This window comes from Sinocyclocheilus grahami, unplaced genomic scaffold (genome assembly GCF_001515645.1).
Source record: "Sinocyclocheilus grahami isolate Dianchi unplaced genomic scaffold, SAMN03320097.WGS_v1.1 scaffold355.1, whole genome shotgun sequence".
In the NCBI taxonomy this organism is placed as follows: domain Eukaryota; kingdom Metazoa; phylum Chordata; class Actinopteri; order Cypriniformes; family Cyprinidae; genus Sinocyclocheilus; species Sinocyclocheilus grahami.
The window spans coordinates 537,296-558,409 of record NW_015505534.1 but is presented as its reverse complement, the minus strand read 5'-3'; the positions used below and the strand labels follow the sequence as shown (position 1 = coordinate 558,409).

At 38.1% G+C, this 21,114-nt stretch overlaps 1 protein-coding gene across 1 annotated transcript in view; it reads right to left on the bottom strand.

Annotated features, from left to right (window-relative positions):
* Positions 1–7,556: 7,556 nt before the first annotated feature.
* sfswap (splicing factor SWAP) overlaps positions 7,557–21,114 on the bottom strand; it is a 109,038-nt gene continuing 95,480 nt past the window's right edge. Inside the window, exons 15-18 of the mRNA XM_016229603.1 lie at positions 20,307–20,453; positions 15,192–15,356; positions 14,400–14,472; positions 7,557–8,232 (exon numbers count right to left, since the gene is read on the bottom strand). Coding sequence (XP_016085089.1) covers positions 8,167–8,232; positions 14,400–14,472; positions 15,192–15,356; positions 20,307–20,453 — 451 coding nt within the window. The 3' untranslated portion in view covers positions 7,557–8,166. The remainder of the gene's footprint in view (positions 8,233–14,399; positions 14,473–15,191; positions 15,357–20,306; positions 20,454–21,114) is intronic.

The window sequence follows — 21,114 nt, the reverse complement described above, 5'->3', positions numbered from 1 at the left end:
ATTCTCAAGATTCCTGCTCGTCAAGCCCCTTGATCCCACAGACTATTTGACTTGCAAATGTCCACTGAAACATTTCAGTCAATGGCTTTGATAAAATACTCCCTTTATTCTCCCTCAACCCCACAAACCACTGTCTCGACACCACAAAAGACAAGCTGGCTTGACTTAGTAGGTAGCAAGGAGCCCTTAAAATGGCCTCAAGAAAGACTGGTAGAGAAATTGAGATGGTACTGAAAGCAGAGAAGAGAGAACGCTACAGAATCAAACCAGTGAACAGCATCTCAAGAGATATTATTAACAGCTACAATGCATCTCAGGATTTCAAAAACCCACTATAATGTAGAAAGACAGGGATAGGCATAGTCATATTTAATAATCGAGCACTCAACGAGCAACATGCATTTTTGCCAGCAATGCTGAATCTTAACGTGCCACATACTACTACTACTACAACTAAGTAGTAGCCTAGTAGTAGTAATAAACTGGCAAACAATACAGTGGAGATGTCAACCTTTAGAAACGGAACAGTGAGAGCATGGCAGCCACCAGTGCTTACCTGTGCACGTCTTTGGCATGCTGCGTTCTGCTAATGTGCGCAAGAACTAGGCTACACCTGTTGCGATTTAGAAGCACAACTCCATTCATAATGATGTTTTGTTTATGAACGATTTGAATTACTTTGTCTGCATTCAACCAAACATTCTTAATCAAATTTTGTTCATAAATTTTCACTGAAGACAGGAAATACTAAAACAAAAGTCTGTATTCATGCAACAAAACTAAATGAAATTGTAACCTTATACTGGAAGGTGGTGATATCATCTCACAAATCTCACATCTGCTGGATAAATCAGCAGACAGCCCAGCTAGAGTGATCACATGGTATCGCCACAGGAGAGATAACACAACCCATTTCCTGAGGCTGTGTGGGATAGAATTGATACTTGAAGGACAAGTGTGAGACTTAAGACAGTCTGCAACACTTTAATCAGGACACCTTGAATATGGTAAACAGTAGAAGTGATGAAGACTAACAGTAGCGCTGGATTAAAGGAAAGCTCAGCTGAAAAAAAATAAGGATTTGGTCAGTCGACCTTCAAACTGCTTATACTAATTGTCCATTTTATTCTTTCTAATGCTATGCATTTAATTTGGGTTGACAAATGAAGCAGACGTAGAAATTGCCATCTCTGTGCATCACATATCCCTCCTATCACATTTTGTAGGAAGGCATATAGCGAGAGAAAACATCTCAATTACCACATTAAAGTCACAAAAGTATACAAACTCCTACATAACATAAAATGATGCCTTTGAGGGTTTGGGTTTTCATGTATATTCTTTTCCGCTCAGAAAATTTCTCTGCACTTCCAAAAAAGCCTCTCTATTTCGTAATATTCAGGATATATCACAGCTGGTTGAGATTTTTTCCCCCTTGTGGGAAATTCAGCAAAGCTGTTAAAGGACTTCAGGCCACAACTTTGAAAAGCGCAACAACCCACTGCTGAATAACCACATCAAGAGAATCAAAAGCTCACACATGCTTCTGGATTTTTAATTTTACATACTCAATTAGGTCCAGCGTGGATTTCCAACATGTCGCCGCACGACTCCTTTCATTCTAGCAGCCCAGCAAAGGATGTTGTTATAAACGGTGATATGTAAATCTAGTCTTGCATATTTAGTTCACCCCAAAATGGGCCAGTAGTATTTGCCCACTGTCACTTAAAGGGGTAGTTCACCCAAAAATGAAAATTCTGTCATTAATTACTCACCCTCATGTCATTTCAAACCCGTAAGACCTTCGTTCATCTTCGGAACACAAATTAAGATATTTTTGATGGAATCTGAGAGCTGTCTAACCCTGCATAGACAGCAACGCAACTGAAATGTTCCCAAGTCCAGAAACGTAGCAAGGAGATCTGTAAAATAATCCATGTGACATCAGTGGTTCAACCACAATTATACGAAGCTACGAGAATACTTTTTGTGCGAAAAAAAAAGACTTTATTCAACAATTCGTCTCCTCAGCATCACCCTGGTGCCATTTTGGAGAATATCCGCTGGACGTAAACAGCGTATGCTGTTCTGTGTCAGCTGCGTCACATGGATACGCTATACACGGATATGTTTCCGTTCAGATCAAATCATAGTAGGAAACAGATCCGGCGTGATGCAGCTGACACAGAACAGCATATGTTATTTACATCCAGCTGATACTCTCCAAAATGACGCTACAGGGTGATGCGGAGGAGACAAATTGTTGAATAACACAAACTTTATATTGTCGTAATCTTGTGTTTATTGTCTTCACGTTTCATCAGTCCAAATGTTTTTTTTTGTTTTGTTTTTTACTCAGTTTAGCTACAGCAGAGATTGCTTTGGCTATGATAGCTGGATACCTTTATCCATTTTAGAGATTTCCTGGAAGTGAATACGCGTACATATTAGGTAAGTTTGACTTGAAGCAGTGCTGCACAGACTGATTGTTGCATGACAGTACAGTGAGTGCGATTCTAAAGTATGGGAGACATCTGCTCTCTATAACTCTCACGGTATTTTGATGTCATAACACCGATCGGTCTGCGCAATGCAAACAAAGCCCAAACTTGGATATTTTAGGCAATAGAGAAATCCTGGCCAGGACGTGTCCGGGAAAATGGGCACATATGGTCACCCTATAGCAAAGGGAAATAAAACTTAAGAACAGGCCATGAAACATCATTCTCAACCCAACCTAAGTTCATTTGACTTTAGATAGTAAATTTTGCATGTACTTTCCTTTGAATTTGCAAAAAAGTCACCAAAAGATCAATTGATAAATCAACAAACCTTTTCCCTTGCAGGAGGCTGTTCCTTTCAGCATTTCACTGGACCAGACTGAAGCCAGTAGTTCTCAAATCTTATAAAGTTAGCAAAACACCTGGGGTCTCATTTATAAAACTCAACGTAGATTTCATCCTAAAAGTGTACATAGGCACAAAAGCTAGATTTTGCGTACACTCAAACGTTTTCAGATTTATAAAACCATGCGTACGCCAGAACCTGCAATCCCAGTCAGGGGAAGATTGTGCGTACGTGCATCTCCACCCCGACTCCTCCCTGAAATCAAAAAAAAAAGACTTTATTCAACAATTCGTCTCCTCAGCATCACCCTGGTGCCATTTTGGAGAATATCCGCTGGACGTAAACAGCGTATGCTGTTCTGTGTCAGCTGCGTCACATGGATACGCTATACACGGATATGTTTCCGTTCAGATCAAATCATAGTAGGAAACAGATCCGGCGTGATGCAGCTGACACAGAACAGCATATGTTATTTACATCCAGCTGATACTCTCCAAAATGACGCTACAGGGTGATGCGGAGGAGACAAATTGTTGAATAACACAAACTTTATATTGTCGTAATCTTGTGTTTATTGTCTTCACGTTTCATCAGTCCAAATGTTTTTTTTTGTTTTGTTTTTTACTCAGTTTAGCTACAGCAGAGATTGCTTTGGCTATGATAGCTGGATACCTTTATCCATTTTAGAGATTTCCTGGAAGTGAATACGCGTACATATTAGGTAAGTTTGACTTGAAGCAGTGCTGCACAGACTGATTGTTGCATGACAGTACAGTGAGTGCGATTCTAAAGTATGGGAGACATCTGCTCTCTATAACTCTCACGGTATTTTGATGTCATAACACCGATCAGTCTGCGCAATGCAAACAAAGCCCAAACTTGGATATTTTAGGCAATAGAGAAATCCTGGCCAGGACGTGTCCGGGAAAATGGGCACCCTATAGCAAAGGGAAATAAAACTTAAGAACAGGCCATGAAACATCATTCTCAACCCAACCTAAGTTCATTTGACTTTAGATAGTAAATTTTGCATGTACTTTCCTTTGAATTTGCAAAAAAGTCACCAAAAGATCAATTGATAAATCAACAAACCTTTTCCCTTGCAGGAGGCTGTTCCTTTCAGCATTTCACTGGACCAGACTGAAGCCAGTAGTTCCCAAATCTTATAAAGTTAGCAAAACACCTGGGGTCTCATTTATAAAACTCAACGTAGATTTCATCCTAAAAGTGTACATAGGCACAAAAGCTAGATTTTGCGTACACTCAAACGTTTTCAGATTTATAAAACCATGCGTACGCCAGAACCTGCAATCCCAGTCAGGGGAAGATTGTGCGTACGTGCATCTCCACCCCGACTCCTCCCTGAAATCACCATATAATGGAGCTTACAACGCCTAGTTTTACTATGTATAACCTCATCTGCATATAATTTCCATGCATATTCCCATCCATGTGACACCATGTTTAATTCCGTCAAAGGAAAGGAAATATGAAATATAAATGGGATTTGTGCCATACACAATTTTTATTGCTAAAAATCATCCAGTATCCTTGTTATGTTTTAGCATAAGTATATCAAAATCCATAAAAACAAAACTGTTTAAAATAGTCAAATTTTTTAGAATAGAGTTGATCTCATTCTTTTCCACTGGCCAAATAGTATTTCAGTTGTTTAAAAAAATTCAAATCAAATTTAATTTATGCAGCTATTTAATTATTAAATAAAATAAAAAATTTTAGCCTATATTTATTGCAGTGTAAATAGAATTGACAAACTAGGGAGCTTACAACGCCTAGTTTTACTATGTATAACCTCATCTGCATATAATTTCCATGCATATTCCCATCCATGTGACACCATGTTTAATTCCGTCAAAGGAAAGGAAATATGAAATATAAATGGGATTTGTGCCATACACAATTTTTATTGCTAAAAATCATCCAGTATCCTTGTTATGTTTTAGCATAAGTATATCAAAATCCATAAAAACAAAACTGTTTAAAATAGTCAAATTTTTTAGAATAGAGTTGATCTCATTCTTTTCCACTGGCCAAATAGTATTTCAGTTGTTTAAAAAAATTCAAATCAAATTTAATTTATGCAGCTATTTAATTATTCTAGTCTATTTAATTATTTTTTAGCTATTTTTAGCCTATATTTATTGCAGTGTAAATAGAATTGACAAACTAGCCTATTTTAAAAGGAAACATGCAAATTACCATTTTCTTCAAGTTGTATTCTTCAAATACAGTGGTATTCTTCAAAAAAGTTGTGGAGATGCCTTCACATGGCATCAACACATGCAGCTGTGGTTGTACAGTATGCTATCATTGGAGCCATTCAAACCGGACAATGGACCGTTCGATCACTGACTCCAGCAGTGTCTGCCATCGAAGTAAGTGCACATCATTGATCATTGATCTCACTAAAAACATTTTCTCACAACTTGAGATCTGCAGTTTAGTTTAAAGATGAATTAGTGTGCACCTATAGCACTCCTCGCTGTCATTAAAACATAGCATGGCAAAGGAAAAGTGATCAAGCTCATCCACTAAATATGTCTAAATTCATATAATTTTTGTTTAACTTCTGCGTACTGACTTTGTAATTTCAGTGCTTATCTCTATTAATGAGAGTGAAATATTTAATGTAAATGTGTATATCGAAATGAAAACAAGAGTTTAAAATCGTTGTTTACTTCATTACTTTTCTCACTCCAGGAAAAAAAGAGTGCGTACGCATGGTCTAGTGTCCGTATGGAGCGTACATATTTATATAAGTTTTTTTTTATAAATACCGATATGTGCGTGGAAAATTGCGTATGCAATTTCTATGCCCATTTTGTGCGTACGCAATGTTTATAAATGAGACCCCTGGCCTCCTCATTCTGCCCTGTAAGTGACTTCTTGGTACCACACAGCCATTCTATTTGTCATACACAAAAACTCAAGACAGTGTGAGTGGGCGAAACCTTGAATGCAGCCCTTCGGAATCAAATCGATGTTATGAGGTGCATTTAATTGCATATAAATCCAGTTATTGGAGGGAATATTGCGGCTATTACAAGCCTGGAATGAGTGAAGCCTTGGCCAAAAATGAGCTATGTGTTTACTCGCTTTGGCTGAGCAGATTGCTGGTGTGTAATGATGAACACAGACTCTCGGGCGAGAAAGAAAAAAAAGATTTCCCAGCCTGCAAGTAGCCTCATTCACGACCCATCTTCTGTGTACCGGCTCTGACAACAGGTCAGTGTCGATGCCAAAAACAGCCCTCCAGAGATGGTACCTTCGTTTTCAATCCAGCTAATTTCGGTTCCATTTAATGATTATAATTAATTAATTGCCTATAAAGACCTGGCGTGAAAATTGCCCTTAACAACCGTGTCGCAATGAAATATTGTACTCCAGCAAACAGCGACAAACTAAACTGCAACTCTAGCAAAGCCTTTTATTTCCAAGACTCAGTGTGTAGTGAATTTGATAAAAGGATACAAATAATAAACAGAATAATGGAAATCTAGAAGGGAAGAAGGCCATCAGGAATAGACATTCAGGTCTGTTTCAAAGTGAATGGCTCACTTAACACAGGCTCAGTTCACAACAAAGCCTTTGTAAAGCATGAATTTCATTTTAGAAACACTTGGCTTTTTCAAGCCTATTGAAATGAAGACACATTATATACTACTACTGCTACTAATAATTAAATACATATTTATAAGAAATAGACAAAATATTAATAAATAACAATTATTGATTTTTTTTGCTACATAGTAATTTAATAATAATTAAAATATTATTTTAATATATTTTTTCAATGTAATTTGTTTCGTTACTGACCAAAAATACATGAAAGCAAAGAAAAAGTAATTAATTTGACAAATTAAATAAAATAAAATTTAACCCATAAGATCCAAACAACTGTGCAACGAGAATTGTTACAATTCAAACATAAGAGTAATACAAATGCAGGGTCTACTATTAAGTCTAGTTCAAAGCTGCCCTTTTCAAAAGCACGTAGCATTATGATTATTGCGATTGGTGCAATTATGGAACATTTAAGCATCAATTTACAAATGATACATTTTTTTTGATATAATGCAAATCAAAAATGACTTGAGTAAATGAAGTGCCTTGATTAAATTGTGCAGGTTTAGCTGAACATACAGGACAGAGTGAACAATGAAAACGATGATCAAAAAAAGCATGCCAGATGGACATTTTAAAATTTATTTTTTGGCAAAAAACACTTCCTCTGTGCCTTTCCAGGAAAACCCCACTTGAATTGGACTTTGCATAATCTGAACATGTTAAGTTCGCCATGTCAAGAGAGTTTGTAGTGAGTGTAAATATGGGTTTGGATGAGACCGACCTGCTCCAGGGATCTCTAACCAGTCCATTTTGCTCTCTTGTAGGACCAAATGAGACTCCCCGCATTGCTTCTGCTGGCAGAACTGCAACAAGATTAAAGGCTAATTTAAAATGGACCATGATTCCCACCGTTCGCTCTCTCCCTCTTGAGAACCCCACTCATATGGACTCTTCAGCAGAACATGGGGCCTAATTATCATGCAGAGTGCATGCTGGGATGCAGTACATGCGCCGACGGTCGAAGGGCCAGAGCTCGCAGGTGCAGGAAATGAAAAACAGACGGAGCAAAAGGCGAAGATGACGAGATTTCACTTGCGGAAAGTAAGGCAACCACACTCATGTTCCATAATTCAAACTTTATTGATGGTTTTCCAAAATAGCTCCAAAATTAGGCCTGTACAAACTTAGAAATCAAAAACTGAAGGCCACATATTCAAAGAAAAAAAAAACAACCGAGAAAGCTGACAACTTCATGTTGAAAAGAGCTCAGAGACAGAGAGGAAAAAAGGAGCCAGGAGAGAAATAAACAGCCTTATCCTTCACAGAAGGATATAACGGTGTCCTTCTGGCAGACACAACATTACAAAGGAAAGAACGTTCTCAGTTGCATCCAAGGAATTACGCCTTTAATACTCTCTACATGTTGCTTTACAGCAAAAACACACAGCAGGACTGAGGCTCCACCATCTGCTGCTGGTTTCGTTCTTTCTTCACCTGCTTGGGTTCCACCTGCACCTTCGAAATAAAGCAGACCTCCATGCCTAATACTAATCTGGAGGCGAAATACAAACATCTAACGCCAGATCCAAACAGGCATTCATAAAGGGATAAAAGCATCCAGCATTGTGCAGCTTGTCAGGCGAACAGCGGTCCAGTAGTTAGCCAGAAGTCTGTTGCTACCTTGCGAGATGTAGCTGGAGACTGATCCTGTCTGGATGTGGTGGAACTCTCTCAGGAGGCATTCGGCTGAAGGCCTTTGGAGGCAGCAAGCATTGCTCGCACTTTCGCCATGAGGTCCTACAAGCAAGAAGAAATGGAGAAAAAGTTACAGTATTCGTAGGGGAGCAGAGCTGGGAGAGTTTGTGAGAGAAACTAATCATAGTATAAACACAAAACAAGAAAACCAAAACACAAATCCATATGCTTGCAGACAACTTTCGCAATTTGAAATTCAGATTGGCTTCTGGCTTTGTATGCATGAGAATCCAACGTGCTAAATATGCATACGGATGTCTAGTGGCATCCTATAGAAGAGAAGGCCATCGGCAAATAGCTGGATTCCTGCTCTTCAAATGCCTCCCCTCATTCTATGTGGCTCAGGTTACCTTACCCAAGGCCAGTTGCATGCTAAGAGCCCATAGGGAGAGTGTGACACCAGAGATCTAACAGCTTGGCACTTGAATAAACATTTGCTCAATGAATATGCACTTAATTGGTCTCACTGATTTCATAGAAATGGAATTTCCATCAAGGAATCTCCACAAAAAAATAAAAAAATATTATTGAAATATTGTGGGTTCAGTAGAAGTTAAGCTCTATAATGTTGATTACATAAAAACAATATTCCAATAATATATCATATTACTTTAAAATACTAATAAAATACATTTCGGCCTGTTTCCCTTATAATGATGCCTTTCTGTGCCACCAGCATAAAATCACTTCAAGGTTCTTTACTGCTTTCAAATTTGAAAGCAGCTCAACTTGGCATTACATATCAAATCAGTAAAATAATCTTTCGAAACAGGTGGCTGAATTGCACGGTTGTCATAGGAGCAAGGTTTGTTCATTGACGTTTGCAGAATTAAAGTCACCGCTGCCTTCCACCCCCTCGTCCAGTCGAAGGAAAGTTATTAACCCTGAATTTCCAATAAAACCCCTGCAGAATTAATCATTAAACAAACAAGTGGTCAAGAAAAGCACAAACAACACAGGCAAGGACCAACGTGCCTCTAGAGAGAAGGGTCTGCTGTTGTACTTCATAGGGTGAAATCATCATGAAAGTCGTTCTGGGGAAGTGAAACCACAAAATTACATGGATGGCATTAAATAGTGTACAGAGACTGACTAAAACTGACTAAATCAGGGTCTGGGTTGGGGAATCTTGCACATCACCACCCACCAGGTTTGTGTGCCATCCAGAATAAACCTAAAAATGCACTTCAAATTCCACATCAACTTTCTGTATTGTGTGACTAATTCAATTAAAATTCCCACACTACTCGAACACATATACATTGCTAAAAGACGAAGAACCAATGAGAATATCTCTCTAATCATAGTGTTGGTCCAGTACATTAGAGTGACAGCCCTAAGCTGGGATAAAGGGCTCTCTCGTTATGTCTCATTATGAGACGACTGCTGGCTATAGTCTGAGGACATCTGAAAATGTGGCCGCCTAACTCTACTCTTGCTCGATGGAAACCTAAGAGTTGCTTTCTGACATCAAATGACCAAAAAAATAGCTAGTTGTAATTGGGACTGAGGACTGCTTTTTGCAGTCGGCTGCTTCCTCTGTAGCTATTTGGATCCAGACCTCAAACCAATCTAACAGATAACCCACATTTGTACCTATATTTTCAGAGTTCAGAGGATCACCCCACTTTCAGTACAAGGAGAAGGTACTTCAATCACAGGCCCAGGCCATTTAAAAGCAATTTTGAAATCTCACATCCAATATCACTCTGAACTCACCCCACGTTTTTAAAAAAACGTTCTGACTCTGTCATTTAGTCGTCTTCTTCATGGCCCTTTAGTCCTGTCTGTTTTAGGCCAGCTTCAGAATGGTGTCCCAGGTGTGGTTTAGGGTCTTCAATTCTGCTTCCACTGTTCAGTGACAGGTGCTTTTTGGTCTTTCTCCCTTTCGTTTTCCCTCTGGTGTCCACAAAATATGGAGCCAGATCAGCGTCAAAAATAATACATTTACAAAACAAAATTCATAAATGCACAGCACAATTTACATGTACAAAATCCGATTCGTAAATTCACAATTCATACATACACAAGTAAAAGCATAAATACTTCCCCCAAATGCTCCCACAAATGCATCTTACCTAAATAAATTTAAAACGCTTACACAAATATGTATATATCAAGTTCTTGAATTAATTTATGAATGATGTTACATGTATTTATGGATCGTTGAATCTGCATTTGCAAATCGTCACACGTGCGTGGACTGCTTTGAATTTATGTGCGGTATTTTTGAGACCTTCCGGACAGGTTAAGATTCATAAATATAATTTTTTTGGAGGATGTTCCGTTCAGCCAATCGCGGTGAGCTTTTAATTCAACAATCAAAACGCTCCTTATTGAACAGACTCGAGAAGCTCAATGCTGAGCTTGTACCGTGCATTGTTCCATGATCTCTACGCACGTGTGACGATTTGCAAATGCAGATTCAACTATCCATAAACACATGCAACATTATTCATATACTGTATGTGATGGAAATTAATTCAAGAACTTGATATATACATATTTGTGTAAACGCTTCCACTGTTCAGTGACAGGTGCTTTTTGGTCTTTCTCCCTTTCGTTTTCCCTCTGGTGTCCACAAAATATGGAGCCAGATCAGCGTCAAAAATAATACATTTACAAAACAAAATTCATAAATGCACAGCACAATTTACATGTACAAAATCCGATTCGTAAATTCACAATTCATACATACACAAGTAAAAGCATAAATACTTCCCCCAAATGCTCCCACAAATGCATCTTACCTAAATAAATTTAAAACGCTTACACAAATATGTATATATCAAGTTCTTGAATTAATTTATGAATGATGTTACATGTATTTATGGATCGTTGAATCTGCATTTGCAAATCGTCACACGTGCGTGGACTGCTTTGAATTTATGTGCGGTATTTTTGAGACCTTCCGGACAGGTTAAGATTCATAAATATAATTTTTTTGGAGGATGTTCCGTTCAGCCAATCGCGGTGAGCTTTTAATTCAACAATCAAAACGCTCCTTATTGAACAGACTCGAGAAGCTCAATGCTGAGCTTGTACCGTGCATTGTTCCATGATCTCTACGCACGTGTGACGATTTGCAAATGCAGATTCAACTATCCATAAACACATGCAACATTATTCATATACTGTATGTGATGGAAATTAATTCAAGAACTTGATATATACATATTTGTGTAAACATTTTAATTTATTTAGGTAAGATGCATTTGTGTGAGCATTTGGATAAATATTTATGCTTTTACTTGTGTATTTATGAATTGTGTTTTGAATTTACGAATCAGATTTTTTAAATGTAAATTGTGCTGTGCATTTATGAATTTTGTTTTGTAAATGTATTATTTTTGAGGCTGATCTGGCTCCATACAAAAGGCCAAACAAGGTGATGTCTTCTCATCTACAATCACCTGATGGTGATGGTGTTCATACTTTCTTGCTAGCACTGCATGAGTAGTTGTTGGTTAGAGATGGTTTTGGGCTAGGTGATTTCCAGGATTCTTCAAAGGTTCCTTGTGTGGAAAGCTCACAGATTGGTAAGATTTTTTTGCACTTTTTGCACGATGCAATTTATAAAATAAAAAATGTTTTAGAATTTTCAGCTTGTACTGGATTCAGTGTAAGGTTTCTCCAACATTCAGAGCCCTAAGGTTAGGTGAGAAAGACACAGCTACGATACAGTATAATTTTAGTGTTGTTACTATACCATGAGGACCCTCCACATGTTGATCACATCAGTTAGTACAAGAGATGTCTTTTCACCCAGAGTCACAGTAGGGGGTACTCGGGAACGCAAAGCTTTTAGGTTTCTCATCTTGCACACGACAACAGTAATGTTCTCATAACCTTGCAACCCATAAACCCCTCCTAATCAAACCATCAGTCACCTGCCACCCTTCACACGCAGTCCATGCTAAACAGTGGCAAATAAGAAAGGAGCACCAACATTTTAAACATGGGGAGGACAGCACAGTGCACTAGAAAAGAAAAAGAGACTATAGGGTTCCTCAGGGAGAATTATAAACCAGCCTCCCTTGTTGTTCGTCTGACAGGAAGATAGAGGGTTCGTAAAATCCCAGGGGAGTAGTGTTAAGATCGAGAACACGCTTCCCCAGCCTTTAATGTTACAGCTTTTTCCTTTGCCGGTTGTAAAAAAACCCCGCCAGTCTCTACCGGAGTGCCTCATGAGAGCACTTCTTCCTCTATCAATAGTCGGGATGTGCATGTCTGCGCTGGAACATTCTCCTCTGGAGGATCCAATATAGTTGCATGAGGTAGAGCTACGGGCAAAGGATCAAACTGAGCCAAGCTGAAACCTGCTTCCCTACCGGCAGGATCTACGGGTGGTCCGTGTAGCCTAGAGCTTTCGTTGCCTTGGCTAGAGGGGGTAACTTGGGACAAAGGCAAGCATGCACAGGCCTGCAGAAGTTCCTGCTGGTAGTTATTTGTCAAGGTGAACCATGCTTCCATTGTTTCAAGCAGCAGTTGCTGGTTTTAATAAGAGCCAAATCGTTTTTGCAAGATGTTGCCCCCTGGAAGTTCTGCCCCAGTTCTGAGGTGTCAGAATTGATTTCATGCGCCGGGAGAAAAGGGAAGTGAATTAGGTTTCCAAAAGATCTGAAATCATGTCAAGACTGTGGACTTTTTTAGTAGAGAGAGGGAGAATAAAAAGACTGCTATCCTGCTGATTTCTCTTTTTGTTGAAGACCAGATGGCTGCAAGTGAAACACAGTACGGTGTACTTTGTCTATCTTCTTACATTATGCATTACTCGCATCCTCTTCCCTCTGACACAACTGCATTTTTTTTAATGCACATAGTAGCTACCTTTCGTCTGCTCTAACAATACGCAAAAGGAAGGAAAGTAAGTGCACTCTGCATTTCATCCTCGCTGCACAAGGCCAGAGATTATAACAGAGCTGCAGGGACTGACAGCTGCATTGAATCAGCATGCGATAGCGACAAGCTCTCTTTCTCCCATAAACATACACACACCTACATAACCACCCCTGGCGACAGGGTCATGAAACCAAATAACTGTATTTTTCAGTTTCAGCACGTAAGGCTCGGCAAACATGAACCACTGAGACCGTCTGGCTCTAAATTACCTATATTAAAGCCTTACTAAGCATCTAAGGGTCTCATCAGCTCTGCTACACAATTTCAGTCTGTTTTTCCCTTAGGCACTGAATTAAAACGGGAGAGGAAGGGAAAGTTTTGTGTTTTTTAGCTTATTACAGTGTTTGCAAGGCAGCACTGTATTGATATTTCTCAAGCATTCTGTTTAGAGGTTTATTTTGAAACCTCAACCTTACAAATTAATTCGGCCCGAAACTGCTTAATGTACAAAATGCAATCAAATCTCCAGTTGAAAACATCAGTCCAAGAGGGCATTCGCATAGAACGTTGCATTAAAATGCTAAAGAATGGAAAAGAATGCAGGGTGTCAAGACACATTCTTAAAAAGAATGAAATTACTTTAACTTTTAATATGGTGCTGAAAGATGCTGTAAAAGCAGCAAGATGCAACACAATGGTAAATTACGGCCGTCTAGCACATTTAAATAGAAAAACCGTAATAAAAGTTAATGTTTATGGTCAAAGAGTGGTGCAGAAAGTAGTTCTGACAACTCTTCAATGTCCTATAGAATAAAAAATAATGCTTTAATGCTGATGTAAAATTCTAATTAAAATTTTAAAAAGCAGAATTAAAATGAACTGAGAATGTTCTACATATAATTTTTAACTAGAAAGCAAAGTTTGTCGAGACCTGTTTTTAAAGTTCTGGGGGGAAAAAAGTTTAAAAATTCCTAAAGTTTGAAGGTTTATGGGCCCTGAATTATATTATATTTAATTTAATATTATATAAATGACTGGGCAAGTATTGCCATCTAGCATTTTTCATAGAAAAAATTTTTTTTGGGTCAAAAAGTGGCACAGAAAGTAGTCCTGATAAATCTCCAGTGTCCTATATAATACGGAGTGAATAAATAAAAAAATGCAATGTCTTCATTAATATCTTTACTTGATGACATTTCTCTGCAAAAAAAACAACATATATATATATATATATATAATTGTGATTACATTTAATTAAGCGGCATATAATGAAATTAATTAATTCACACATTTTAATCAAGTGAAAGCCCTAGTTTACACAAAAGCTTTGTTGCTATATGGAAGTTAAAAATGTCTTAATAGCATACCTGAGTGATTTTGCTTTGCACCGAAGAGACAATAGTGGAAGACACTTGCTTGTCTTTCTCCTGAGAGCCATTCCTGTTTGACAAACAAAAAGAAAGAGAAAGTGAGACAGAGCCCTGCCAATTGGCACGGTTTGTGAAAAACACCTTAATACAGTATTCATGACGACTGGTGACTGCGTAACCACCGCAGACCAGAAGAAGGACATGAAATATTCACCCAATGCCGGAAGAGACACAACTGCACAAATAAAAACAAAGTCTAGAGAGAGTCACACGGTGGGAGGTAAAGCAGCAGCAGCAAAAACAACTGAAGGCCGAGGGAGTTTAGAGCATCTTTTTGATGGAACTTGAGAAGACAAAAAAGTCAGTCCCCCTTTGCAGTGTGGTGTTTTCTCAGGTTTTCGAATCAAAACCTCTCCGTAATGTACAAATGTATTGTACAGTTCATGCATATTATGCTGTCAAACCATTTTATAAAAATGTCATCATTGCTGATTTTGAGCGTCTGAAGCTTTCATGCTTTGTTCAACAAGTAATTAGTCAAGTTGTCAAATCACACCTAAAACCATTACAACTTCCAAATCAAAAAGCTACAGCGCAGACTGTCTTTGTGTCTCACACGCAGTGCTCTTGGCAAAGCTTAAATAAATATTGCAACAAAGTGGGGAAAAATATGCTTGAAATCTATGATTCTGACTGAAGCAGACCGAACTTCAGAAGGTGGGTGGCTCTCTCGCGAGGTTCACGCTGACTGATCGTTGAGCAATTGGACCAGAGAGAGATGCCCTTTACCTGGACCTCCCCAGGCTTGAGGCGGGGCTTGTGGCAGGGGAGGGGCTTGCAGAAACTCTGGCCATGGCTATGCCTCTGTCAGGGGATGCTGAGGGCGAACAGGAGGAACCCTTAAATTGGTGCGATGACTTTGAACCCTTCTTCTTCTTCTTTTCATGAGGTGATCTGGAAAAAGAAAAAGAAAAAAACAATAAAAAAAAAAGTTAAACAAATAGATCAGCTCAAAACAAAATCTGCTGCATTATGTTTGGTTACAAGAAACACTGCCATTCATTTTTATTTAAATCAAATCTGGTGTTATGCATCAGACAAATAAGATTTGAGAGGGGAACATTTTAGGTTAATAACGGCATGTTTATTTTTATTTTTTAAATGAATGAATTTATTGATTATTTTCTTCAATTCTCTTATGCATTAATTATTTCTTTGAACCTTTTTATGTTTACATTATAAAAAAAAAAAATGTTATGTGAAGCACTTTGAATTAGCACTGTGTATAAAATATACTATATAAATAAAATTGCCTTGACTTGTTTCTCACACTAAGTTATTGTATAGCTTTGGAATATTGCACACATATTGGAGTATTGCATTTTTCTGATGCTTTTTTTTTTAAAATTTTTTATTTTAAAACCATAATTCACATATTAAGTCACTACATGCTTTTGTTGCATTGGAACAATTATTTTGAATTTATTGACATTCACAAAATTCTTCCTTCTTTGTTCCACAGAATATGGAAAGTCATAAGGTTAGAACAACAATATATAAATAATGCACAATACAAGTATTGTCACTTTGAAAAAGCCTTCATTCTTGCGGCTCTGTGGACGAAGCAGTGGAGTGAGAGTTACTGTTTGACAGGAGGTAACACTGTGGAGTCTTAAAACATGCACACGTCCCTTCAGCAAGACCCCCTGATCCAGCTCTGCATCAGCGATGGGACTGGAATAGGCCATTCACACACACATTAAAGTCTCAGCACGTGCTCTCTCTCCAGAGAAAAAGCACATACAGTCCATATTATCAAGGGGCCTTTATCTCCCAGACGGCCCTTTATGATTATTTTATTTGAATACCTCAGGCATGTCCTTTAGTTGGAACAATACATTTTTAAAGGCGCACCCAACTTCAGTTAATGGGCATAGTGACCTCTAATTACCTGTGGCACTGTAGCAAAAGAGAGAGTGGATCAAAGCAGTCCTAGGAGACACAATGAGGTTAAAAATGCGCTGCTGCAGACATGCCAAGAATTCCACCCGAGGCGTAAACTATTATGACTAATTGAATCAGTACAGGAAAATCAAGCTAAGTTCACGCAAAAAAGACAGAAACACTTAAGGCCTCTCACCTACCCTATCTGATTGGCATGATTAAGATTATCTTATAGCTTATTGGACAGGAGAGCAGTATGGAGTTCAACAGTGACTTCCGAATGCATTTTTCCCCATTAATTTTCTCAAAAGGGATTAAAAAATAATTATTTAATAAAATTTCTAAGCAATGAACAAAGCCATTCAGCTCTTGAGATGAATCAGAACAGCAGAAACTTTTAATCATAAAAAAGGCAAACGTTTAAAGGGTTAAAGGTTCATTTAAAAAACAAATGCCAATGACAATCATAACTGGTATTATAAAATATATAATATTTAAAATCATATTTGTACATATTTATTTATTATATATATATACACAGGTGCATCTCAATAAATTAGAATGTCGTGGAAAAGATAGTGAATTGGTGGGTTTTTGTTAAATGTGAGCCAAAATCATCACAATTAAAAGAACCAAAGACTTAAACTACTTCAGTCTGTGTGCACTGAATTTATTTAATACACGAGTTTCACAATTTGAGTTGAATTACTGAAATAAATGAACTTTTCCACGACATTCTAATTTATTGAGATGCACCTGTATATATACACGCATATACATGATTACGAGTTTACAACAATTACAAATACTAATGCATTTTAAAATATAATTTTCAAACAAATATACAAATACATAGGATTACAATTTTTCTAAATAATGAGTCTCTCTTCAGAATAATAGATAGTGTAGTTATTTACAAAGAATTAGGCTATAAAAGCATTTCTTTCTTTAAAATATAAAGCAGTGACTCACTGTGACTTACAGGACGGTTTCTACAGACACATACCATCACTTAACCTCAGAGCTCATGGCTGTTCTGTCTTGAAAGATTTACATATTTTGTTAAAAACATATTTTCCAATGGAGAGAATAAATGATATTTTACTTCCGTAACCCGACTGTTATGCTATATTTCCAAGACAACAGCTGCTGCCTGGTCTAAGACAGGCACTCAATCTTCCTCTGCTCGCATGTAAGCGAGGTTCTGCATCTGAGATGCTTCTATCATCACTGACAAACCAGATCTCACTAAAACCCTGTAAGTGATCCAACCATCGCTCTCAATTCTTCCCTCGGTTCAAACCAGAAAGGGTCGAGGGTGTATTGAAAGATGCTGAACTTTTTTTTTCTTTTGTAGGAGATGTGTAAAAAGCTTGCCTTTGCTTTCTGCAACCTCCTCGGCAGCAGAATATGGAGAAACGTCTCAGCTAAGCTTTAAAGAGTACTGGAGAGAATGGGCCGCTCAGACAAAAACCAATGTCATAAAAGGCGGGTGAGATCTGAGAAGTCACCATGACCATCTCTTTCTGTGGTGCTTTAGCATTATAGGTGTTGGTAAGAAAATAACGGGAAGGCAGAGGAAATGAGAGAGAGGGAAGGGTGATGATAACCGTGTCATGGAGTGGAGTCTCACAGGACTCTTCAATAGAAGGATTACAGTGAATGAAAAGATCATGTTTGCTGCAGACTCTGGGGAAACACCAGGAAAGCACTTTTTACCCACTGTGAACAGCAGCATGCATGCTGACAATCAGCCAAACTGCTCCTTGTGATGATATACAGCTAGAGGGTTTAAAATGAGGCAATATCACAGCTGTCGTTAATACAAACACATGTTCTTCCTTACTGTCATTATATTATAGTCACAGTAAATCTTTTAAAAAAAATAAAAATTGTATATATATATAGTGCCCTCCATTAATATTGGCACCCTTGGTAAATATGAGCAAAGATAAATCTGCATCGTTTATCCTTTTGATCTTTTATTAAAAAATTCACAAAATTCTAACCTATCATTGAAGTAAAACAATTGAACGTGGAGGGAAAATCTCATCATGAAATAAATGTTTTTATCTAGTTCACATTGGCCACAATTATTGGCACCCGTTATTGCAACCCAATTATTCCCAAGATAACAGCTCTGAGTTTTCTCCTATAATGCCTGTGAGTTTGGAGAACACCAGACAAGAGATCAGAGACCATTCCTTCATACAGAATCTCTCCAGATCCTTCAGGTTGGTGCTTTTTCTCTTCAGTTCACCCCACTAATTTCTACAGAGGACAGGGACGGCCATGGCAGAAGCTTCATTTTGTACTCCCTGACACATTTTTGTGTTGATTTTGATGTTTGTTTTGGATCATTGTCCTGATGGAAGATCCAACCACGGCCCATTATAAGATTTCTAACAGAGGCAGTCAGGTATCGACTTTTTATCTGTTGGTATTTGATAGAATTCACGATGCCATGTATCTGAACAAGATGTCCAGGACCTCCAGCACAAGTCAGGTGATGGATACAAAGAGGCTTTATCAATCAGTGAAGTCTATTATTAAGAAGTGGAGGGTATTTGGTACAACACAGGCCCTCCCTGGATCAGGATGTCACTCCAAACTGGATAAAAGAGCCAGGAGGAAACTGGTCAGAGAAGCTACCGAGAGTCCTACAACAACTCTGAAGCCATTGAAGGAATTTATGACAAAGAGTGGTCATTGTGTGCATGTGACAATAATATCACAAATTCTCCACAAATGTGGCTTGTATGGGAGGGTTGCAAGAAAAAAGCCACTCCTCAAGAAAGGCCGCATGCAGTCACGACTGAGCTTTGCCAAAACACACCTTGAAGATTCTGAGGCAGATGAGACTAAAATTGAATTATTTGGCCTCAACACTAAACGATATGTCTGGTGGAAATCCAATACAGCTCATCATCCAAATAACACCATTCCTACAATAAAGCATGGAGGCGGTGATATCCAGTTCTGGGGTGTTTCTCTGCAGCAGGGACTGGAACACTTGCCAGGATAGAAGGAAAAATGGATGAGGCAAATTACACATTTTTGAGGAAAATCTGCTGCCCTCTGCCAGAAAGTTGTCAATGGGACGAAGGTTTACCTTCCCAAAGCACACAGCAAAACTGGGCACACAGTGGTTGAAGGAGGAAAAGGTGAATGTCCTTGTATGGCCTAGTCAGAGCCCAAACTTAAACACCATTGAAAATCTGTGGAATCTGCAGTCCACATATGGTCCCCTTCAAATTTGATGGTGAACAACTGAACTTGATTAGTTCTGCAAAGAAAAGGGGGCAAATATAGCAAAGTCTAGATGTGTAAAGTTAGTAGAGACATATCCCAACAGACTAAAGGCTGTAATTAAAGCAAAAGGTGGTTCAACAAAATACTGACACAAGGTGATCCTTTTTCCAACTCGGTGACTTTGTTTTTTTATTTTCTGACATGTTGGTGTTCTATCTTTCACTTGGATGTTATAAGTTGTACTGAGTAAATACAGCTGAATAAAACAAAAACTGTGTCCATCTTCATTTCAGGCTGCAAAGCAACAAAATGTGATTACTTTAAAGGGGGTGATTCTTTTCTATACCCACTGTTTATAAAACTAAATATTTTGGATACAGGTTTGTATATGTACACTGCAGTTAAAAAGTTTGGGGTTGATAATTTTTTTAATAATGTATTTTAATCTCCTATGCTCACAAAAGCTGCTTTTATTTGATCAAAAACAGTAAAAACAGGAGTACTGTTAAATATTATTACAATTTAAATGTCACGTTTCAATTTAATGCATCTTTTCTGAAGTATTAATTTCTTACTGAATAAAAAAAAAATTACTGACCCTCAAATTTTTAAAACGTAGTGTATAAAATACATTTAGAAAATATTTTTTTGTTTTTGTCACAAAGCAAGAAAAAACAACAAGCCCTGATAGCCTAAGTGCCAACCCACCTTGATCTGGAGCGCTTCCTGCCCAGCACTGGGTTGCTGCCAAGGCGGTAGGTGCTTGGACCGTAGCTCTCCTTCTCCCTCTCATCACGCTTTCTGTCTGAAGGGCGTGCTTGTCTGTCTCTGCGGCTGGGGGAATGAGACTGAGACCTGAGAGAGGAGAGAGAGAAAAAGAGATTGAAAAGAAAAAAACATGGTCAACTTAACACTAGAAATCAACCAACAGGTTAGACTTCTTGATGCCGTTAAATTAACTGTCAGTTGATGATGGTCCTTTGCTCTTTGCTCTCTATTACCTCTTCAAAACCTTTTTGACAGATAGAGAAAGTTCTAAAAAAGGAGTTGAGCTCTTGAACCTTAAAGAAAGGCTATTATTGTAAACAGAATCTATTTCATAAAGTAAAATTTTAAATTACATTTCATTAAATTAACTTAAAATAATTTGAAATAACCTTCAATAGTGTGGATGACATTAAACGAACACTCCACTATTTTTGAAAATAGGCTCATCTTCCAACTTTCCAGTTAAACAGTTGAGTTTTACCGTTTTCGAATCAATTCAGCCGATCTCCGGGTCTGGCGGTAGCACTTTTAGCTGTAGCTTAGCATAGATCTTTGAATCTGATTAGACCGTTAGCATCTCGCTCAAAAATGACCAAAGAGTTTCTATATTTTTCCTATTTAAAACTTGACTCTTCTGTAGTTACAGAAGGCGGAACATGCACACATAGTACGGCAGCAAAGTTCCTTGATTATTACGCCGGAATGAGAGTATAGTTCCTAGCCATATCGGCCTACAAAATCTCAACTT